At 46.4% G+C, this 20,643-nt stretch overlaps 1 protein-coding gene across 1 annotated transcript in view; it reads right to left on the bottom strand.

Annotated features, from left to right (window-relative positions):
• Positions 1 to 6,198: 6,198 nt before the first annotated feature.
• LOC146181079 (PP2C-like domain-containing protein CG9801) overlaps positions 6,199 to 20,643 on the bottom strand; it is a 42,339-nt gene continuing 27,894 nt past the window's right edge. Inside the window, exon 9 of the mRNA XM_084576244.1 lies at positions 6,199 to 13,167. Within this exon, the coding sequence (XP_084432370.1) occupies positions 12,739 to 13,167 (429 nt within the window). The 3' untranslated portion in view covers positions 6,199 to 12,738. The remainder of the gene's footprint in view (positions 13,168 to 20,643) is intronic.

The following is a 20,643-nucleotide window of genomic DNA, read 5'->3' as shown; positions in this document are numbered from 1 at the left end:
GGTCAACTCGCGAGACATCGAAGCTGTATTAATAGAAATTATCACTGGTCGCAAGGAAGAGGCTAGTCTCTTCATCTTAAATGTGTACAGCACCCCCCAGCAGAGAAAGGTACGTTTCCGCGTCCTCTTCCGCAAAGCGATCAAAACAGCAGGAAGCAATACTCTTATAATTCTAGGAGACTTTAATGCCACCCACCAAGAATGGGGCTACAATAGACACGACCCCAAGGGTAGGCAACTGTGGGAGGACATACATGAGCTCGGCCTCACCCTGCTGACGGACCCTAGCTGTCCGTCCAGGATGGGAAACAGAGCTGTGCAGACACCACCCCGGACCTTACCCTAGGAAAAAACACGGGAGACGCAGTCTGGAAAAACACAGCTCAAAATTTTGGCAACGACCACCTTGTTCTGGCTCTCACCCTCAGCAAGGGCGTCAAAACGCATCGCCTCAAAAAACCCAAAATCACCGATTGGGACAGGTTTAGGCAAATCAGAGAAAACTGCGAATCGGGAGATGAAATCCAAAACATAGAGCAATGGGCAGAGACGCTTAAGAAACAAGTAGAGAAAGCAACCACGACCCTACGGGAGGACGATGCGCCGGTGACGGTTGACAGCAAACTCCTTCATATGTGGGAAGCAAAATGCGGCATGGAGAGGCGTCTCCGGTCGCAAAGATGGAACATGAACCTTAGGCGAAGGATAGCAAGATATAACAAAGAGATTGAAGATTACGCAGTAAAACTTTGCGAACAAAACTGGTGTAGTAGGTGTGATGAGATGGAAGGGAACATGAGCCTTGCTAATACGTGGAGCCTACTCAGACACCTACTTGATCCTGACAATTCGAAAACTCAATCGGGCATAAGACTGACGAAAGCCAGACACGCGTTCGAGGGCACAGACGGGGAACTCATGGCGAAACTAATTAACATGTACGTAGGCGACACACAAACCTTACCCCTGCCGGATTACGAAGGACCCTTAAACGAGGCCCTAGACGCGCCGATCACGGAGGCGGAGGTTCGGGCCGAAATATTAGGCCTAAAAACAAAATCGGCTCCCGGCCCAGACGGAATCACAAACAAGGTTCTCCGAAAAATGGGCGATAATTCCATCCGCGCGCTCACCAAATACATGAGAATCATATGAGACAGAGGCCGCCTCCCACAACAGTGGAAGACGGCAAACGTAATTTTGATACCGAAGCCAGGCAAACCCCCTAAACTAGAGAACTTCTTTCACGAACAGTGTCGCCGCCACGCGGCCGCTTCCGGTACCGCCCTTGGGGGGATACTCGGAGAACGGCTCGTGCTTCTCCAGCTTGGTGCTGCGTCTCCCGCGGAACTTCTTGCGTGGAGCTCGGTCGAGCAGCGTTTGTAGTGTGTAACTGCTTTTTGAGTTGGCTTTGGCTCGCAGCCATGATAACAGATTAATAATATAGCTTCTATTTTGGTCTGTGGAGCACGCAGTACGATGGGAAAAGCAGTCGACTCTTCTATACATCGGTGGGTTCTGACTGTGCGGTCAAAGGCGGGATAAGCTTGCACATGTTACCTCCAGATTAAATGCCCAGGAAGGAGAGGATAAATAAGTTAATTAATATCTCCGTAAGATTAAGATAGTTACTTTACCGTGAAAAGCATCGTGCTAATCCTGCTCGACGAAGAAACACCCCCTTAGTGAGAGTACGAGGGGCGTAACTGTCTTATTTGTGATGTTATGCATGGGTCTCGTTTTTCCTTGCCGCTCTAAACTGAGCAGAACCAAATTTCGCAAAAAAAAAAAAAAAAAAAAAATAGACCGCGACTAAATCTATGACGGTTTTCAGTGCGCATTTCTGATAGGAGATGTCATACGTGATAGTACCATTTTTTATTGCCGATCAATTCATGGCCCGCACATCTTTGAGAAATTAAGAACGTTTGTTTCCTACCGGGTTGAATGAATGCAGTGTTTTCAATCAGCAACTGTCAGATGGACGTTAGATTAGGAGCTTGTATTTAACGTTACGGAGCATACACTCGCAGTCCATATGCGGCTTGTTCTCGAAGCCGGAACTCTAGCTGTCTTGCTTGCAAGTAACTGTTCTCGAAAAAACGTTTGTGTCAGCACTGGGTCATCACTTGCGAAAGTCAATCCCTATCAGATGTACTGCAAAAAAAAAAAATTATATAAATAATAAAAAAACAGGTTGGTTAAAGTGATCACAGTAGACAATCATTATTACTTTGTAGGGATGTTTTCTTGTGCCCAAACTAGGTATAGTAGGTACTTCTATGCATATTTCGAAGTGAAGGGAAAAATTAGGCCACGTAGAATGCGGGGTTGGCCGCTCGGCATGCCTGTGCTATGCGCGTGAATGCACAGCGCGACATCTTGAAATACTGCAGTTCGCGAGTGCCAGTGATCCATGGAAAAAAGTTGAAACTTTTATCTATATTCATGCTTATTCTGTCTGCGTTGAACATTTCTCCGTAGCATTAGAGTCTCCTGGGAACCTGTCTTGCTTACCGCACAACACAGTCAGCAGGATGTTTCACATACCTGACTCGCCACGCTCGAGGGATCTTTTGTATCGCACCCCTGCTACGCATGCTCACAAAGGGCTTGTACGCTGACTGACAATACCGTGCATATCTTCGCACCACAGAAACCTCGCGCGAGTATTTTAATGGAGCTTCAGAAAACATAGCCCAGCACAACGCACTTGAAGCCTGACAGCCGATCCCCTCAAGGGCAGCCATATTGGATTTCCAGTGGCGCCGCCTATAGCCCGTGAAAGTTGCGATATGGAGCGGGTAGTCCAAACGCGACTAACGCGTTTCATTGAGCTTAACGACCTGAGGCCGCACGAAATGGTTGGGTTCCGGCCCGGCCTGTGCACACAGGACGTAATGCTCCGCTTGAGACACGATATCATATAGAAAGCGAAACCAGGGACGCGAGGGTAGGTCTAGACCTGACAAAGGCGTTCGATAACGTAAAACACGCGGCAATTCTTTCTGGCCTCCAAGAATTGGGGGTCGGAAAGAAAACGTACGACTACGTAAAAGACTTCCTGTCGGGTAGAACGATAAAGATAAAGTTTCAGGACATTGAATTGATTGAATCCTCCACCGTAAAACTAGGAAGCAGGGGTACGCCGCAGGGTTCGGTGCTGTCCCCGTTCCTCTTTAATGTTGCAATGCGAAACCTCCCGGCAGAACTGAGGAAAGTGGAAAACTTGAAATTCAGCATGTACGCGGACGACGTCAACCTGTGGGTTACCCAGGGGAGTGACGCGAGCATCGAGGAGCGCTTGCAAGCGGCGGCGGACACCGTGGTGTCCTACGCGGCCGAAAGGGGCCTCTCGTGCTCTCCACAAAAATCGGAACTGTTTATCTACAACCCGAAGGCGCTCAGGTGTAGACGCCAAACATCAGCGTAACAGTAGACGGCCAAATAGTGCCAAAAGTCGAACAAATTAGGATCTTGGCGCTGTTTCTACAAGCAGATGGGTACAACGATACAACGGTAAAGAAACTGAACGCGTACGACACGCAAGTCACGGGTCTGTTCAGGAGAATCGCACTAAAGGGTCGGGGCCTTCAGGAACGAAGCCTCCTGAAACTAATGCAGGCTTACATCACTAGCCGCATATGTTACGCCACACCATTCCTAAACATTAGATCGGACGAAAAGCAGAGAATAGACGCACTCATCAGACGATGCGCGAAGAGGGCTCTGGGACTACCCACCTCGACCTCGACTGAACGCCTCCTCGAAATGGGGGTGCACAACAATTGGACGGAACTAGCGGAGGCTGTGCGCATGGCGCAACTAGAAAGATTAAGCAGAACCACCACGGGCAGAACCATCCTCAGCTGGGTGGGACTGCAGTCAAATAGAGGAACAAGCGACATTCCACGAGAGTGTCGCGAATATATAATAGTGCCCCCCCCCCCCCCCCCCCCCCCCCCCCCCCCCCCCCCCCACCTAAAAACATGCACCCTACGTACAACAAGGAGAGGAGACAAGAGGGCCGAGACGCTCGCAAAGAAAGCGGGGAAAATGAAGCCGGGGGAGGTCGCCTACGTGGACGCGGCTAGCGGGAAGTCAGGGGCGGCGGTGGCTGTGGTCGTCAACGGCCGCGGCGTGCCCGCCGCCGCCGCGTCCGTTAGAAGCCGAAATGTAGACACGGCTGAAGAAGTTGCAATAGCGCTCGCTTGCGTTGGAACGGAAGCCAGCATAGTTATTAGTGACAGCAAAACAGCTGTCTGGAACTTTGGAAAAGGAAGGGTCTCGACGGAGGCAGCCAAAATTTTAGAGAAAGGAAAACTTGAAAGAAAGATTCGAATTATGTGGACCCCCGCGCACGAGTCCGTGCCCGGCAACGAGGCGGCGCACGAGCTAGCCCGAGCTCTCTACTTCCGGGCAGCCGTAGAGCCGCCTGATTGCGATGGGATGGACGAGAGGCTGCAAACTTATAAGGAAATTTTAGAACACTAGACTTAGCAGAAGGTCCCTGCCACTACCGGACCGAACGCTATCAAGGAGGCCGCGGCTTGGCGGCGCCTGCAAGCTGGGAATTTCCCAAGTCCCGTCTGGCTTTTCCACACGCAAGTGGAGGAAAAGGCGGACGATAAATGCGAAACCTGCGGAGAAAGGGGTACTCTGGATCACATAATCTGGCAATGCCTTGATTCCCCTGGCGCCAAGGAAAACATAAACAGTAGAGAAGCCTGGGAACTGCTACTGCGGAGCGAGTCCCCCGCCAACCAGCAGCAAGCTGTCCGCCTGGCGGCTGAAGCCGCGAAGAAACACTATCACTTCGCCTGTCTTTAGTCGCGGAGGCCCCGGCCTCCGTCCCATAGGCCTGCGTGCCGGGGGCGGAGAGTAGGGGGCCTCCTACATCGGTGGAAAAATAAAGTTCATAACAACAACAACAATGATGCCGCTAGGTTTTCAGGCCGTCGGCGTGGCACCGTATGCCGAGAAAGAGGAGAATGACAGGAGACGAGGCGTCGGGTGCTGCTGCTCAGGCCGGAGCCACTGCTGCACGGCGTATGAGAACAAGAGGCGGCGGCGGGCCGAGGGAAGTGATGAGCAGCGTGCCGAGCGGTTGGGAAAGAGACGTACGAGTGACGCAGCAAGGCGCGGCCGCGTTTTACTGCTGAGAACACTGGATGTGACGATGAGGTTAACCGTTTACGAAAAGTAGACCTTGATATTCGGGTGAGTGAGCTTGGCTATGCTACTCGAGAGTTTCAGCCTTGCTTCCCAGACAATCCATTTGAAAGTGTGTGTAGTGGGCGAACTACACCAAGGAACCACAAGCTAAGCAATGACACTGTCGAACCTTTTCGCTTCTGATATCCAGGCTTAACCAAGCTAAGCCACCACCAATTTTTTTCTTTCCGCTTTTATCCCCACACCTTCCTTATGGCGCAGTTCAGGTGTCCACACAAGTGTGACAGATACTGCACATTTCCTGTGAACCAACCATGTTGTACTCTGCTGCATGATCAGTGATGTCGAGAATAGATAGTTGCACATGGCCAAAACGCAACCTTGCAACAATGTTCTGTCTAGAATATGCTAGGTTAGTGGTGCAGAGGATTTCGATCTTACATCTACTAACACCCAGAATTGAGAGTGCATTTTTCTGAATGGTTTTTCTGGGCAGTTTACCTTCTGGGATTTTTTTTTTTTTTTTTTTCAGAATTCGAGGGTAACAAATGATAAAATCTTGGTTATAAGTGCCCACAGCAACTACACCACAAAAAAAAATTACTAAAGCTTCTGCTGGCAAGAAATGCAAACTGTTGAAGCTCGAAGCAATTTTTTACATCTTTTCAAGTGTGCAGGTCACAAAGTGTTGAAGAGAAAAGGGTCATGGAAAAATTTGTAGATACCTTAATGCTAAAATTTTCCGCATTTTGTTTTATGGTGCATTACTAACACAAAAAGCAATTTTCATAAAAATCAGTATATAAGGGTTGTGTTGGAAACCTCCTATGGCCTGTAATTTCATCTACCTTACCTACTTCGTGAACAAGTCCTGCCTGTGATGTATGGATTTCTCAAACAATAAACATGATAAAACTGATGCTCTGGTCATCATTTATACTATTCTGTGCGTGGCCATCCAATCGCGTGTTTTTATTTCTCCAACATAGCAAGCCCAAGTTGAACGCTCAAAACAAGCTCAGCTGCACTTGCTTCTTTATTTCGGCTTTGGAAAATCAACACATAGTTGGAAACCCGTGCCACCATCTGCAAACAAGGTGGCAAGCGATCTTATCACACAAAGGGGTGGGAAACAGCCACAACAAACTATACAGGTGCCGTTTTCCAGCACGGAAATCCTGCTCTCGTTCTCTTTCCCTTCGAAGACCGGTATACACATCACAGCTTGAAACACTCAAAAAATGCGTACTACAAGCATAGCACAGGCCATCTGTCGAGACAGCTTCATGGTTAATAGTTCTCTCTCTGTATTACTCTACTACAGCTCAGAGTTCATTAATCATACCAAGCACGAAACTACAGTTTGAAACGTAGACATTTTCTGCAGCCAGTTTTTTTGACAATGCGTACACAATTCAGGCACCATTTGTCAACAAAAGTGTCTTTTGCAAGTTTTTGCAAGTTTCGGGGAGCTTTGAGCAGTTCCTTTCTACAGGTGACAACTTTTTAAGACTTTCAACTAAGCCCAGTTTTGAACATGGAGTCAGTGGGAAGTTTCGGAGTTCGTATGATTATTAACCTCTGAGCTCACCTTCTCACTGACGTCAGTAAACTAGCAGAACCATCACAATTAAGCACATACTGTTGTACATGTCAGTGGTGTGGAATGTGCACACAATATGTTATCAACAAACACATGACAGCAATAGAAGCATAGATCGAAAACACATATTCCGGCAGCCGAGAAGTCGCACTGCTGTGCCCCACAAAGACTTGTGTTGTTGCCAACACCACTCTATATCCAAACAAAAACAAAACGAAAAAATATTCAACATTTCTCGCGCAGTATACTCTGCACTCAACTGAGAACTAAAAACATCAAATGCTAAACGCAAACCGTGATAAGATTCCATTCGCTCTGAAATTTGGCACATAGACAGCATACAATCCTCTATCGTTTTTAATACAAATTTGCGTGAGGTGCCAGATTGATTCAATCATAGAGTTCATCAGAAATCCGCATCACCTACAGCGCTGGCAACCGACCCATAGGAAGCCTTGTTTTTAATCTGCAATGCTGGCGACGAGATGAATTTTGAATAAAGTCTGATCGAATTAGGTATACATCCTCTAAACTGGTATTATGCTAGCAGTTATATGCTGTTATATAAAATGGTTATATGCTATCTGTGTGCAAATCTCAGCCCGAATAAATAAGCAATTTAACTGACAGAAATGTATGATAGTTCACGTTTAGCACTGAAACAGTCTATACAAATCTTTTCCTCTAAGAACAAAAATAAAAGGTTTGTAAATGCTTCTGCAATAGGCACGCATTCTGCAATACAAGTAAATGAGTAGGAGTGCTCACGTGAAAGGAAATGTGTCTTGCATAACTCTGCACAATCATCTACAAGGCACCAAAAGTGAGGGCTCCACGAAAGGTACTTACATATGTGCTAGCAACAATAGCCTACTGCAAAGAGAATGCAATCACTCTACTCGACAGGTTGCTCAAACTAGTTATATGAGCCTCTGACACACTGCCACGAAGGCTGTGGCACTAAAGCAGAAATGCAGCATGTGGGATCCTCTTCACAAAGGAAGAAAAAACGATCCCCTGATAATGTTGATGTCACTACCTTTGGCATCTGCCTGTGTACTTTGGCTGTGGTTAACAAAGTTACATGGTGTTCTAAGCCTTTCTCTCATACTGAGCAGAAAAACGTCACTGCTCCAGCATAAAACAGCCCCGACCAGAAAACAATGCATGGATTTTAATAAAGGGCAACTCCGGAGGATTTTTGAACATTTTCTCGAACATTTTGAGTTGATAATCGCATCGCAATCCTTGGATTCCTCTCTTTTCGATACAAAAATGTTTTTCAAAATACCATGCCAAAGTATATTACACGGCAAAACAAGTGGAAAATTTTTAAATTCATTTCCGCTGCAGCAAAATGCCAAACCAGTAAAAAATTTGGTACAAGTTACCAAAAAAGTGAGGAAAACCTCCGCGAGTTTCAGTAAAATTCACCGAGGGTGAAAAAAATGCCGGAGTTATCCTTTAATGCTCTCGGGCAGTGTCTTATATTGTTGGCCAAAGTTTACACGATAGTAAACTGGAGTATTTTATCAGTAACAAGTGAAGATGCCGAGCTTTGGTTCATGATACAGCTAAAACAAGGCAGTCTTATTTTCGCACGAACATGCTTCCAATTTTTCCCCAAATTGTCTTGATGTCACGACGGCAGCGTTTCCGGCTTCACAACAAAGCGTCCATCATTCGATGTCAGACGAGACTACACAAATTTGTGTAAGCTATCACTGAGCCCCAAGTTCGGCTGGACAGAACCTTGCCAGCATTGAGGACACAGCGCTCTAAGGAAACCTTGTTTTGAGTTAGTTTACAATGCAAAACCAACTAAGGCTATGATGTGCCAAATACACTGTTAAAATGTCATAATATGGGTATGACAGTTTCACACTTATAATTTGTTTAAAACACTAGCTTCTCTGAGGAACTTTGCGTAAAAGTAACATTCACCCACTTTACGGCATAATGCCAGACACAGCCCTTAGATTGGACCAGATGATTGACACTAATATGTTTGAATAAGAACTGTTAAGGTTTGAAATACAAATTTTTCTTTATTCGAGACAGTAATTTCAAATAATGCGCTTACGGTCAAAAAGAGTAGAAAATGCCATTGAGCTTCAATGAATCAACCTGTTATCATGGAAACCTTGTCGCTCTTTGCGAGAAAGCCTCATTTGGCAAGGACACTAGTTGGCACCCAATACGAGATGGTGACCCGCAAGATCCCTGACTAAAAGAACTACCTCAAGCAACTGCCTTCCATGTTTCGAACTTCTATATTCACTTTTGCCTGAACATAAGCCCAATTAAAGTCAACCTTCGCTCAAATATATGAACTAGTGACTACAAGCTAAGAAGTACTGCAGCAGGAGTTAGCCAAACCTGAATGCAATAACTGCTTCCTAACTAATCCCTTCAGTCAACTGCCTACAGCGTAAAGATTTTGAAGAGAGAATGCCAACGAGATGGCGTAAGATGAGTTGATAGAAAAAAAGGGGACTCTATTCCTACTCGTTCAGAAGAGGAGCCTTCTGCTCTGATGAGATCTCTCTCCGGATACCACATCTTGCCAGAAAAATGCACAACGCTGGCAGAAAGTATGACGACTCGACAGCTAAGCCTATCTGAAATACATTGCTATACACATTTGTACACTCTGTCGACATGCCGTGTTAGCAAAGCTTTGAGAGATACCTCATCTGACACACTGCACTGTGGGATCCATCACTTTTATCTTATCTTTTATCTTATCTTAATGCAGTTCAGTTTTCTTTCCTAAAACCACTATGACGATGACAATGAAGTTTCTGTGGAAGATAAAACAGAGTATCAAACTGAACTCCAAGGATGCCCAGCAGTGGTCTTATATTTTAAAAATTAACAAAAACACGTAAAAGGTAAAGAAGAATAGAAATAGAGATGCCAACCACGTTTACTAGGACAACAATTGTAGTAGTAAGCGACGTGAATATAGCTGGCAGTAAGCAAAGGTGAAAAAGCAATAAAGAGCTAATAAAGCTTTGAGGTCAGTAGGCAATGCAGCATCAATGTTGAGTAGTGAGTTGCAGTTTCTAAGAAAAATAAAAACGCTCAAATATTCTATCATGTATATACTGAGCTGGCGCAAAAATACTTTAAAAAACAAACCTGATCAGGTCGCGCTCAATTTCATCGAATTAGAGTGGACGTGATTGATTTAGCGAGATATGGACGGATTGCGCACACATTAAAAACTGCCCCAGCAAAGTGATGAGGTTTGAATGGAACCCTTTTTGGAATGTGGTATCAGCAGCAGTGCCCGGTTCTCAAGCCAAGGCTGTGCTAAGACTTGACACCATGCAGTCGGACCATATACACGGTGTTCCGTATTTATTTGCCCGAGATGTGAAAAGCTCTCCTGCACAAACTACTGGACTATTCAAGCTCGAAGGCCAACTACGAGGTCACTTGCTGTGGTCAACGCTTTTCAACCAATATTCGTCGTAGGGCGCGATGGGCTTCAAAGTTTGCAAGATGGTGCAGCCAGTCAAACCGGCTGATCTGCTTGCCACAGCAAAAAGTTCCGCAGCGGATGACTGCAGTTTTTCGCCGATGCTAGACAATGTAGGCAAGTTCAGCCATTAGTTTAGTTTAATGGGGTTTAATGACACATAGGCTACTAAGGCCATTAAGCGCCAAGCGTGAGGTTTAGTCTGTAATGCATGTGATGGGTCTAAAAAGTTGGTTAAAAAATCTATAACTCATTTAAAAACTTAGCTTCTTTTAGGAATGAAACAACATATGATGTTTTTACAAGTGAGCATCTACTAGAAGTAGGCGAGGATGAAAAGGAATGCGTTCATTGAAGAATTGTGGGAAGTTCAGCCATTAAACTGCATTATTGAAAAGCATAGACCATAAGTTACTTTGTGGCCCGTGTTTAAGCCCGAATAGTCCAGCAGTTTGTGCAGGAGAATTTTTCACAGCGTGCAGATATATTATGGAACGCATATTTTGCAGCCCAACCTGTGCTCTCTACCCTATTACCATTGGCACCTCGAGGAAGCCTCAAGATTATCATAGTGCCTTGATAAGCATCAAAGTGCCTCGATAAGCATAATCATGTGAACCGTTTACAACAGTGAAGGAAGAGAGAAGCAGGCATCTTAACCATTTACATGACATTTAAACGTTTCAGCTAGCTGCTGAATTGAGCTTACGCTGTCTTCGCCTGCTATGAGAACAGACAGGCCACAACTATACACACACACAAAGCATTCCTAACCAACAAATGGATTGCACAGCAGTGGATCACGTGAACAAACACAAGGTGACAAAGCATTAAAAATAGCCATCAGATGACGAACAGTTGTACATCGGGAACCATATCGTGAAAGGGGGAGGGTGTACGTAGCATCAACCACAACTATATTACAACCGCATGTCATTGGCACATTTCTTCTACAGCAGCGGCACCACACACACACAGGCCATGGACTGATGGCACCGAAACATCACGCCTTTCATTGTGATGGGAACCGACTGGACAGCGCCACCACTTTAAACCTTCCGTGTGTGCTTCCAACCTATGATATGATGTCTCGTCACACACAAAAACATCAGCCTGCTAGCTTAGCTGGAAAAGCAAGCAAAATATGTGACAACTTCTCAGCATTCAAGAAGCTCCCTTACATATTGGTTCTTGTCTTTCAGTAAGACAGGTGCCTCTCGTTTCCAGTGCAGAAGGTATGCCCTGGCTGTCGCTGATAATCGCATAGAAACATGCTTTCAGTCACTATGGGTGCAGTCAACTAGTGTTAGCCCTCAAGGAGCATGCCATCAGAAAAATTACTGTCAGACTTTTTAGCTAAGAACATCCAACTACAATGAAGTGCTGTGGGTGTCTTCCTTTCAAACGTTGCAAACCAGCAAAATTTGCGGAGTAGAGAATAAACCCCGTTAAACCAGTATCAATGGAGTAGCTTGAGAGTGTCGATGGCAAACGATGCCACACACAACCAAATGCATTGCTCGTCAGATTACGGTGCCAGTCGGGCTTGCCTCGGCTGACATTTGTACAGTTGAACCTTGACACCGCTAAACTTGACTGTGAATAAGGTACTACTGCTTTGTGCACAGCTGAGTAACTTCGAAACATTGGCGAGGAAGCATTCGGGTCAAAAAGAAATTCCTGTTCAAAGCCAATCTTGAGCACCAAAGACAAACAAGATGAGGCCAGCCGGGGCAATGGCTACTACCACTCTAGTCACATAGATAAAAATAATCGATGCGAAAAACACTTGGGTATGATAGTTGCATATCCCTGCTGCTCAGGACAGTCGGGAGAACAGAACTCTCTAGATTGTCTCAAGGGCGAGTGGTTTGATTCCCACTGCAGCAGAGCACAGTTGCCGTCATTGATAGAGAGGGGAAAAATTAATGCCATAAATATTGGGGCTTGTTCCAAAACAATAGCACACGACCATTTGCGTTCACCCACTGACTGTTAAAAGAAGCCAATTACTAAACGTCGTTCTTAAAATAAGCTACGTTCACCACTCTTGTTAAACATAACTGATTCAGCAGTGATCACGTATAGTGCAAACGACCAGTTGGTGGTAAAGCGCTGATAGTGATTTAAGATTAAAGGACTAGAAACTAGCCTGAATTTCTATGACATAAAACTGAATTGCCACGTCGGACAATTTTTCAAAATCAAACCTTGAAATATGACTGCCAGTTTTACTTGATTGCTACATCAGTTGTGTGTCCACTCTAAGTGTGACCACGACTGCATTGATAAAACCAAAGAGATGGTATACCCGGCACTATGTCAAGTGAGCCAGGCTCATTCATGACTGTGCAGATGAGGGGAGCCCAGGGGGAAGCTGGTCTAGTCCACAAAGTCTACTCTACCACTTCGTGGCCTTGTCACTCAATCTTCAGGACATTAAGGTACATCATGGGCAGCGCAGGAAAGCAGCTCAGATCGTCGTCTCGTAAGGAAGGTTGTCTGGATAGTCGTCTGGCTCTCCCAGAGTGGGAGGGACATTACGGTTAGCACGGTCCTCTCGACCATCGTACACATCCGTGCCACCTCCGCTGCTGGTTGCAGTTCGCTGCTGCCGCCAGTGAGCATTGGAGCTGGTGCGCGGCTTGCCGCCAACTTGGTAGGCAACAAGCGAGGCATGGTCAAGCTTGCCGGGTACCATGGCGAGCCGGGGACCGGCACGGTGACGTCGCCTACGAGCCTCCTCGCCAGGCGCTGTGTCGGCAGAGTATAGCTCAGGATCCTCTAGGATTCGCCGCTTCGCCGCCGTCAGCTTGGTGGCGAAGTCCACCATCCGTTCGCAGAGGTCCTCCGCAGTGCTGCAGGCACCATCGCCCTGGTACAGGCCTTGCTGTAGCAAATCCTGCCCAATTCAGAAAGAAATTATACAAATAAGAACATTGTTACAAAGATAACATTCCGCTATATGAATGTTTCATTTTCGTTCTTCACATGCATCCTAAGAAACAATCGATATCTTGAGTAAGGCTGTGTTTTCTGTGTCTGCACGAATGTAATGTGGCTTTTTATCCCTCAAATCATCTGGCTGAGATGTCCCATGTTATATTCGGAACCAATGTATCAATGTAGAGTGAAATCTCGTTCACTTGGCCTTCAAGAAACCAGGAAAAGTATCCGAATTATTAGGAAGTTCGAGTGGTCCTGAAAACTATTTGCAACAAAGCAATTTCATCTAATGTATGCCTGGAGTGTGGTTGTCCACTTATCAGATGAAAACTAGCAACAATGATTTTGAAGCAAAAGCTTCACTACACTAGGCACACCCGAGTTTTGCCTGTCCAATAATTTGACCTTCAAGTGACCTTAACAGATACTGCGCCTTTCCTTTCTTGCGAACCAATTTACAATTGAACTTTCTTGCAAACCAATTTACAATTGAAGTGAAAGATTCACTATGTAAAGGTCTTCACATGGCCCTAAATTTGGCCTTCAAAAGACCTTGACCTAATTAAGTGTGGGTATCTAGGATTCCCTTGTGTCCAATCAACGGTATACCTGCACCTTCCTTCCCTAAAGCCTAAGAGGCAGTCCTGTGTTGTGTGTTGTCAGTGCATGTTAAAGGCCCCCAGAGGGCTGAAATTACTCCGCAGCCCTCCACTATAAAACCTCTTTCCCACCCACCTTACTCCCTTCAAGTCTAACAGGTACCCTGCCTTTCCTTTCTTCTAAACCATTTACGATTTACATGAAAAATATGAAAATGTGACCTTGACCTGGTAAGACTTGCAGGTGTCCATCATTCCTTAGCGTTCACCCAAAAGCATAAGGTGTCTTACTTTCTCCAAAACCTAACTTAAGAAAAATTATGGAAAAAAAAAAAATGTGAATTGAAAAGGCAGCCTTACACAGGCTATCCCCGCAAGACTCCCAGCTAGCTCTATCAATAGGTTGAAACCATGCTCAAATCTCCCCAATTTTTTTGCAGTTTCGTCCACTGCTTTGTTTCAGTGTACTGAAAAGGAGGGAGAAAGCATCTGGATGCAGAAAATAGAAGTATATGTAGGTGTTGGAACTACATGTTGTCATCCCAGAACAAAACTAAACGACCAGTGATGCGTAAAGCAGTGTCCAAAACTGTGCGACTTTCCGATGTGCACAAGGGATGGTGTGAATTTAAGAAAAACTAAAAAAAAGTACAGTCTAGCCCGGTTATAACGAAGTCGGCAGGAACTAGAAATACCTTTGCTATATTCGCTATTTCGCTGTATATGGACTATGAAAAAAGGAGACAAATTTGAGTAAATTGTTTTATCATCGCTGGACGAAGTGGTCCAGCGTTCCCTGAACACGTTTTGCAAGTGCGGTCTTCAGAATCGCAGCCGCCATACCGTCCAACTGCGAACCGAAGTTCTGCTCTGAACTCCCGAGGTACATCCGTAATGTGTCAACAGCTGCGATGGCCGTTGCAGAGGTCACCGGCTTAGGGGCACAACCAGGGTCATGGAAGTCACTCTCGGAGGCACTATCCCTCCCTTCCATTACGTTCCCGCCAGCTTCGTCAATCGTGAAGTCTTCTGTGGCAACAAGTTCGGCGGCAGCGGAAATGAAGTCCATGTGGAACAGACCTGGAGGCACAAGGTCCAACTCGTTAGCAGACTCCCAGAGCTACTCCAAGCAGGTCGTTGTGGTGGCACCATCAGCTGTTGCAGCGACGCCAACCGTGGCAGCTTCGTCCTCGGCAGGCGCCGTGTCCGTGCTGCTGCTTTGGGAGAAGCCAGCTTTCTTAAAGCAATGAGCGATAGTCAAGTACTTCACGTCCCTCCAGGCTCCGCTTGCAAAATTGATGGCCTTCACCAAAGGGACCTTCACCTTGGTCACGACGTTGTCGGCCGATCGAACATCAATCAGAAGGAGCTCGATCACTCGGCGCCGGTAGTGGACCTTGAACAAAATCTCAACAGCGCTCAAGTGTGCATTGATGTGACGCACAGTGCAGTTGTCAAGCAATATCAGCACTTTGCGCCTCCTCCGGACCATCGCTAGCCTGATGGGTCCACTGAGCGGGATGTTCTTTGATCGGGCATCTAAGAACCACCTGTAAAGGGCGGCTTCTACATTGGCAGACGTGGTGCATCGGATCATCTTTCGGTCCCCGCAGCTAACATCGTCGCCAATAACGGCGTCAATCTTGCTGCTGTTCTTGATTATAGTTGAGAGTGTGGACTGTGCGATTTCATACTTCCGTGCGATATCACTCTTCACGTTTCGGCGCATTTTGCCCAGAATGACACACTTCGTCTTCAATGACAACACTTTTCTCTTTCTTGTTGAGGTGCTGGGGCTTGCGAGACTCGACATCGCCTGGAAATCGAAGGGTCAGGTTCGAGAAAGGGGATAATTGAGTAGGTCTGTTGTCTAGAAGTTGCCCAGGTGAAGTCAGGGGTCACGAGATACCAAACGCAGGAAGCGGAACAAGGCACGAAGAAGTAATGGCGTCAGTGAGAGAAGCGCATACAAACATCCATGAAAGCGGAGGAAACACTCTCGCTTTATTCTGCTTCTCTTACTCCCGCGACGATTTTTCCCTGACTCTCTCTCTCTCCCGGGCCCAGAATCGAGAGGAGAGAAATTCAAGAACCCCTATTCACAACTCGACCGCTGCCGTGATGTCATCGAAAATTGACTTTTATTTTCTTACTTTTTGTACCTCCTGCACAACCAGCTCAACGGCACAACTGGACGCCGCATCACGAAGACCATAATGCAAGAAATGCAGTGAAGCAACCTTTCGCTTCACGGGAGAGCAGACGACGCTGCAAATGCAGCCATCAGCCCAATTTTGTCCTTATTTTTGCCTGAAGGCCTAAAAATCTCTTGATAAGTTATTTTTAATTTCATACAAAATCACTTGGCTATACCCGCTGATGTGCGCTTATTTACTTCGTCAAAACTGGACCCAAATTGTATTGAAAATGCAACAATGGGAATAGGAAATTGAACTTCCTTCGTTATAACTGCTATTTCGCTATAAGTGGCTTCACTATAACTAGGCTAGACAGTATACTGTGCTGCTTGTCTATATTATGGCAATGGGGGACCTATAACCGTTGTCATGCCTGCCATAGCGCACACACTTGTGTTATGTGTTGGCTCGAGCAGTTCCATTTGGGCGATTTCTGGCTTCGTAGGTCGTATTTCAGCTTGACGCCCATCCAAACTGACCAATGCAAGACCACCCATGTCTAAATAAATGAGCATGCGACACCACAGACTTGCTGGGCCTGAGCTGGGAGTAAAGTACTTCTAGTCTGAATCACCTGAACTTCCACCTGAACTTACTGCGGTATCTTTACTGAACACAGCAAACTATTTGTTGTTCTTCAGAAGAAAACAAGAGTAAAAAAAAGAACTGAGTCATTGCTGAACTCCAGGAAAACGAGCATCTCAATTCCCCGTCCATCTCCACTGTCTCATCCAAAAGACTGTCATCCAGAAGTCAAGCCCATACTGTTGAGTAAGCTATACAGTCAAACCCGGATATATCGAACTCGAAGGGGATTGCAAAATAGTTCGATATATTGATAATTCGATATACAGAACTCGGCTTGTGACGGCACTTACGATGCGAAAAAACAATACCGTATTTGTCGCGTAATCAACCCACTCGCATAATGAACCCACCCTCCACTTTTTCACCCGAGAATTTGAAAAAAAATTAAAAGCATTAAGGCTAGCTCGCTTACATGCAAGTGATTAAGCGATCTCGGCAACAGAGCAAAAAATTTCCAACTTGTTGGAACTTCGCCGCTCGAGCCACCGCTGCAGCTCAAAATAAGGTTTCTGTGTCGCCGCGGCAGAAATTGCGAGCGTTTTTGCTTGCGTGTCGATGGCGCGCGCCACTCCATTTCGGTCGTCTCATCTACAGCTCATTTCTTGGCAGCGTGCCAAGATGCTGCGCAGCGATAACGTCACACGTCACAACGTGTTTTATCTTTTGATAGCTCCTGCGATGGCGGGGAGCGAACTTGGCAGAGTGCCCATGATGGCTTGATTGCACAAGCCTGGTTCGATTTATCACGCCGCGCTTGAGGTGGGCGTAGTCCACTGCCACAAAATCATTGGAAAGCATAGTAGCAGCAAATGCTGTTTGAAGCGGGAAATGCTTAAAGCCGGTGTCATGATCGCAGCTGACCGCGTGCTTTCGTTGATTCATACCTGCACGAATAAACACCTCCCGCAAAAGAAAAAAAAAACTGCCGCTTCTTAACGTCCGCAGCTGCGATATCTTGCGCTACGCCGCGCGTACAGCGCAACGATAAGAATGGACAACTCTCGCAAAAAAGAAAAAGAGAGAGAGAGATCTGATGCTTAACGTCTGCAGGCGCCATACCCACGTCAGCCACCGCGCGCAGAGGGTTCGCAACACGCTGGAGAAAGCGTCCGACGTTCTGTCTGAAGACGGGCTGAGCTGGCTTGGCGCTTGCGTAGTGCGTGCTAATGCGAGCGAAGGCCGAGAGTGAGGAAGGTGAGAGATAGCTCGGCAAAAGAATGGGCACACCCTTGCACTTCACTTAATCGCGTTTTATCCCTCTCGTTCTCACAGTTTCTCTCTGGTTCATTTATGCACACGGCTTGCAAATGTCACAAACTGGCGCGCGGGAAACGACAACCGCAGATGCGCGCGCCTTTGGGGAATGGGCGCGGTGGTGCCCTAGACCAGCCGTCGCCGAACTATTTTTTCTCATTCCTTCTGCGCGAGGCTTGAAAATGTCACGTGGCAAACGACCGAGGGTGATGCGATCTTCTTTGGGGAAGGCACACTTTCCAGTGCGTGGTGCGGAGTTAGATATAACGAACGACCGGTGAAATTGAGTTCGATATATGACGCAGCTTTCCTATACTTTTACATGGGATTTTCAAGGGGATATTCCGTGAGTTTGATATAACCAAAATTCGATATATCTGGGTTTGAGTGTATAAACACAAACAATGAAGAGAAGGGAACACAGCTGCAAGCTCTCGACTAAGTTTTGTTTGAAAAAAGAAAAACATATTTCGTACGCCCCAAAAAGCGATATCATAGACCAGGGGTTCTCAAACTTTTTTGCTTGGAGGAACCCCAAAAGCCTTCAATAAGTTTCAGGGAACCCCCCCCCCCCCCCCCCCCCCTCGTTTTCACTTACCAGCAATGTTTTTCGAGTGCATTTTTGCAAAGAGAAAGTTGCAAAGGTTAAATGTTTATTGCACAGGTTAATACAAATACTAATGTGATGGGTGGTACTGCTTCCCTTTTAACAGCAAGTCAAAGCGTGGCTCAGTAGCACTCAGAGCCAGTCTCGTATCAGCTGCCGGGTCAAGACAGCTCCTGTGCTTGTTCTTCAGATAAGCGAGGGCTGAAAATGCCTGTTCACATGCATATGTAGTTGCAAAGGGAAGCGAAATGTCCACTGCCCTTTCAAAGAGGCATGGAAACAGTGGAGCAGTCCCCATCCAAAATGTCACTAAGCCTTCACCATTAAATTTCTCTTTGAGAGCAGTGCTTGCCCTGAGCTCTAGAAACTCATTCTCAATTTCAACACTGTCAGTATTGAGAATTGTCACATCAACATCAAGAGGAAATACCAGCCATTTGACTGTTTCAACTTCTGGGAAGTACCCAGCTAGGTGAGCCCTGAGAGTGCTCAAGTGTGCTGTGAACACAGACATATCAGCAGATGAGACTTTACAGCCACTAAGCCTTTTGAACGGACTAAAGTCATCTCTGCTCACGCGGCTCATCCAGCCCTGCAGTTTGCTGCAAAATCCTTTGATTTGCTCAGAAGCACTAACTAAGGTGGTTTGTTGGCCTTGCAAGCTCTGGTTCAATGTGTTGAGATGCTCGAACATGTCTGCAAGATAGGCCAACCTTGCCATAAAAGAGCTCTGCATGAACGGCTCAACTAGTGCATTTTCTGAGAGAAATGTGGCCAGCTCACCTTGCAGGTCGAACACTCACCTCAACACATTGCCACGCGACAGCCAACGCACTTCTGTGTGTAGTAGCAGGTGTTCATGAACTGCGCCCATTTCATCACAAAGTGCCTTGAAAAGACGAATGGCTTTCGGCTTTGCTTTGATGCAGTTCACAGTTTTCACAACATGGCTCATGACAGCCATGAGATCGGGGCTCAGTTCCTTCGAGGCAAGGGCTTCTCTGTGAATCATACAGTGTGTGAAAACGGTGTTGGCATTTACTTGCTTAATTAAAGCTATTAGCCCTCTCATGTGCCCTGTCATCGACTTCGCACCATCGGTGCACACGGCTATGCATTTGCCCCATAGGAGCCCCGTTTTACCAAAAAATTCATTTAGCGCGTCAAATAAGTCCTTTCCTGTGGTAGTTGTCTTCAATTCAAGGCAACACAGAAACTCCTGCACAATGGTGCCGTTGGAAATAAACCTTGAAAATGCCACAGGCTGCGGGTGCCCAGAAACGTCGAAACTCTCGTCCACGGCGATTGCAAATTTTGAAGAGCTTTTGACACTATTAATTACTTGCTCTTCCACATCCGACGCCATTTCGCGGATCCTCCGTCCAACGGTGCCGTTTGAGCATGGAATTTGCACTACTTTTTTCGATTGTTCTTCTCCAAGCACAGTCTTCACCACATCCTGAATACAAGGCATAATGAGGTCTTCGCCGATAGTGTGCGGTTTCAGTTGCTTGGCGATTCTGTAGCTGAGGAGGTACAACGCCTTTGTTTTGCCGAGAGATGGTGCCGATTTCTGCAACAAGATGCGCTAATGTCAGAAACGCAACTTCTCTATCGTAGTTAACAAATTGTTTTACCTGGTGGTGAGAGTCCAGTTTTTGCGCATCGAGAAGTTGCTTTTTTCTTTCGAAATACTCGACTGGCCTGTCCTTGAAGGCCGTGTGCTTTGTAGCCAGGTGACGCGACAGCTTGGCTGGATTCATCGAGCTGTTAGCCAAAACCTCGCAGTATATAACACATTGCGGATTTCCTCCACTTTGCGTAAAGCCATATGCAAGATAGCTGCTATCGTACAATCTCCCTTTTGCTTTCTGGCTCATGATAATAGGGCGAAAGTACTGCGTGTTGAGATCCACCGGCTATCTCTGCGACATAACGAGCTTCTTTTTGCTTGTCTAGGCTTGGCTTGGCTTCGCGATGGCGGCATGGGTAGTGCCATATGACGACGACAAACAGAAGTGCTTATAAAAACTAATGGCCTCCGAGATTACGTCCGCGCGCGTTTCAAAAACGCACGCAGACGTGATCTCGGAGGCCGCAGAAAACGGGTAGGCGCGTGAATTCGATTGTATGCAAAAAGACGTCCACTGTCGACGCCTGCTAACGTGGGCGTGACACACAAGATT

This window comes from Amblyomma maculatum, chromosome 8 (genome assembly GCF_055883805.1).
Source record: "Amblyomma maculatum isolate TAMU_Amacu chromosome 8, ASM5588380v1, whole genome shotgun sequence".
Taxonomy (NCBI): Eukaryota; Metazoa; Arthropoda; class Arachnida; order Ixodida; family Ixodidae; genus Amblyomma; species Amblyomma maculatum.
This window is presented reverse-complemented; position numbering and strand designations above follow the sequence as displayed.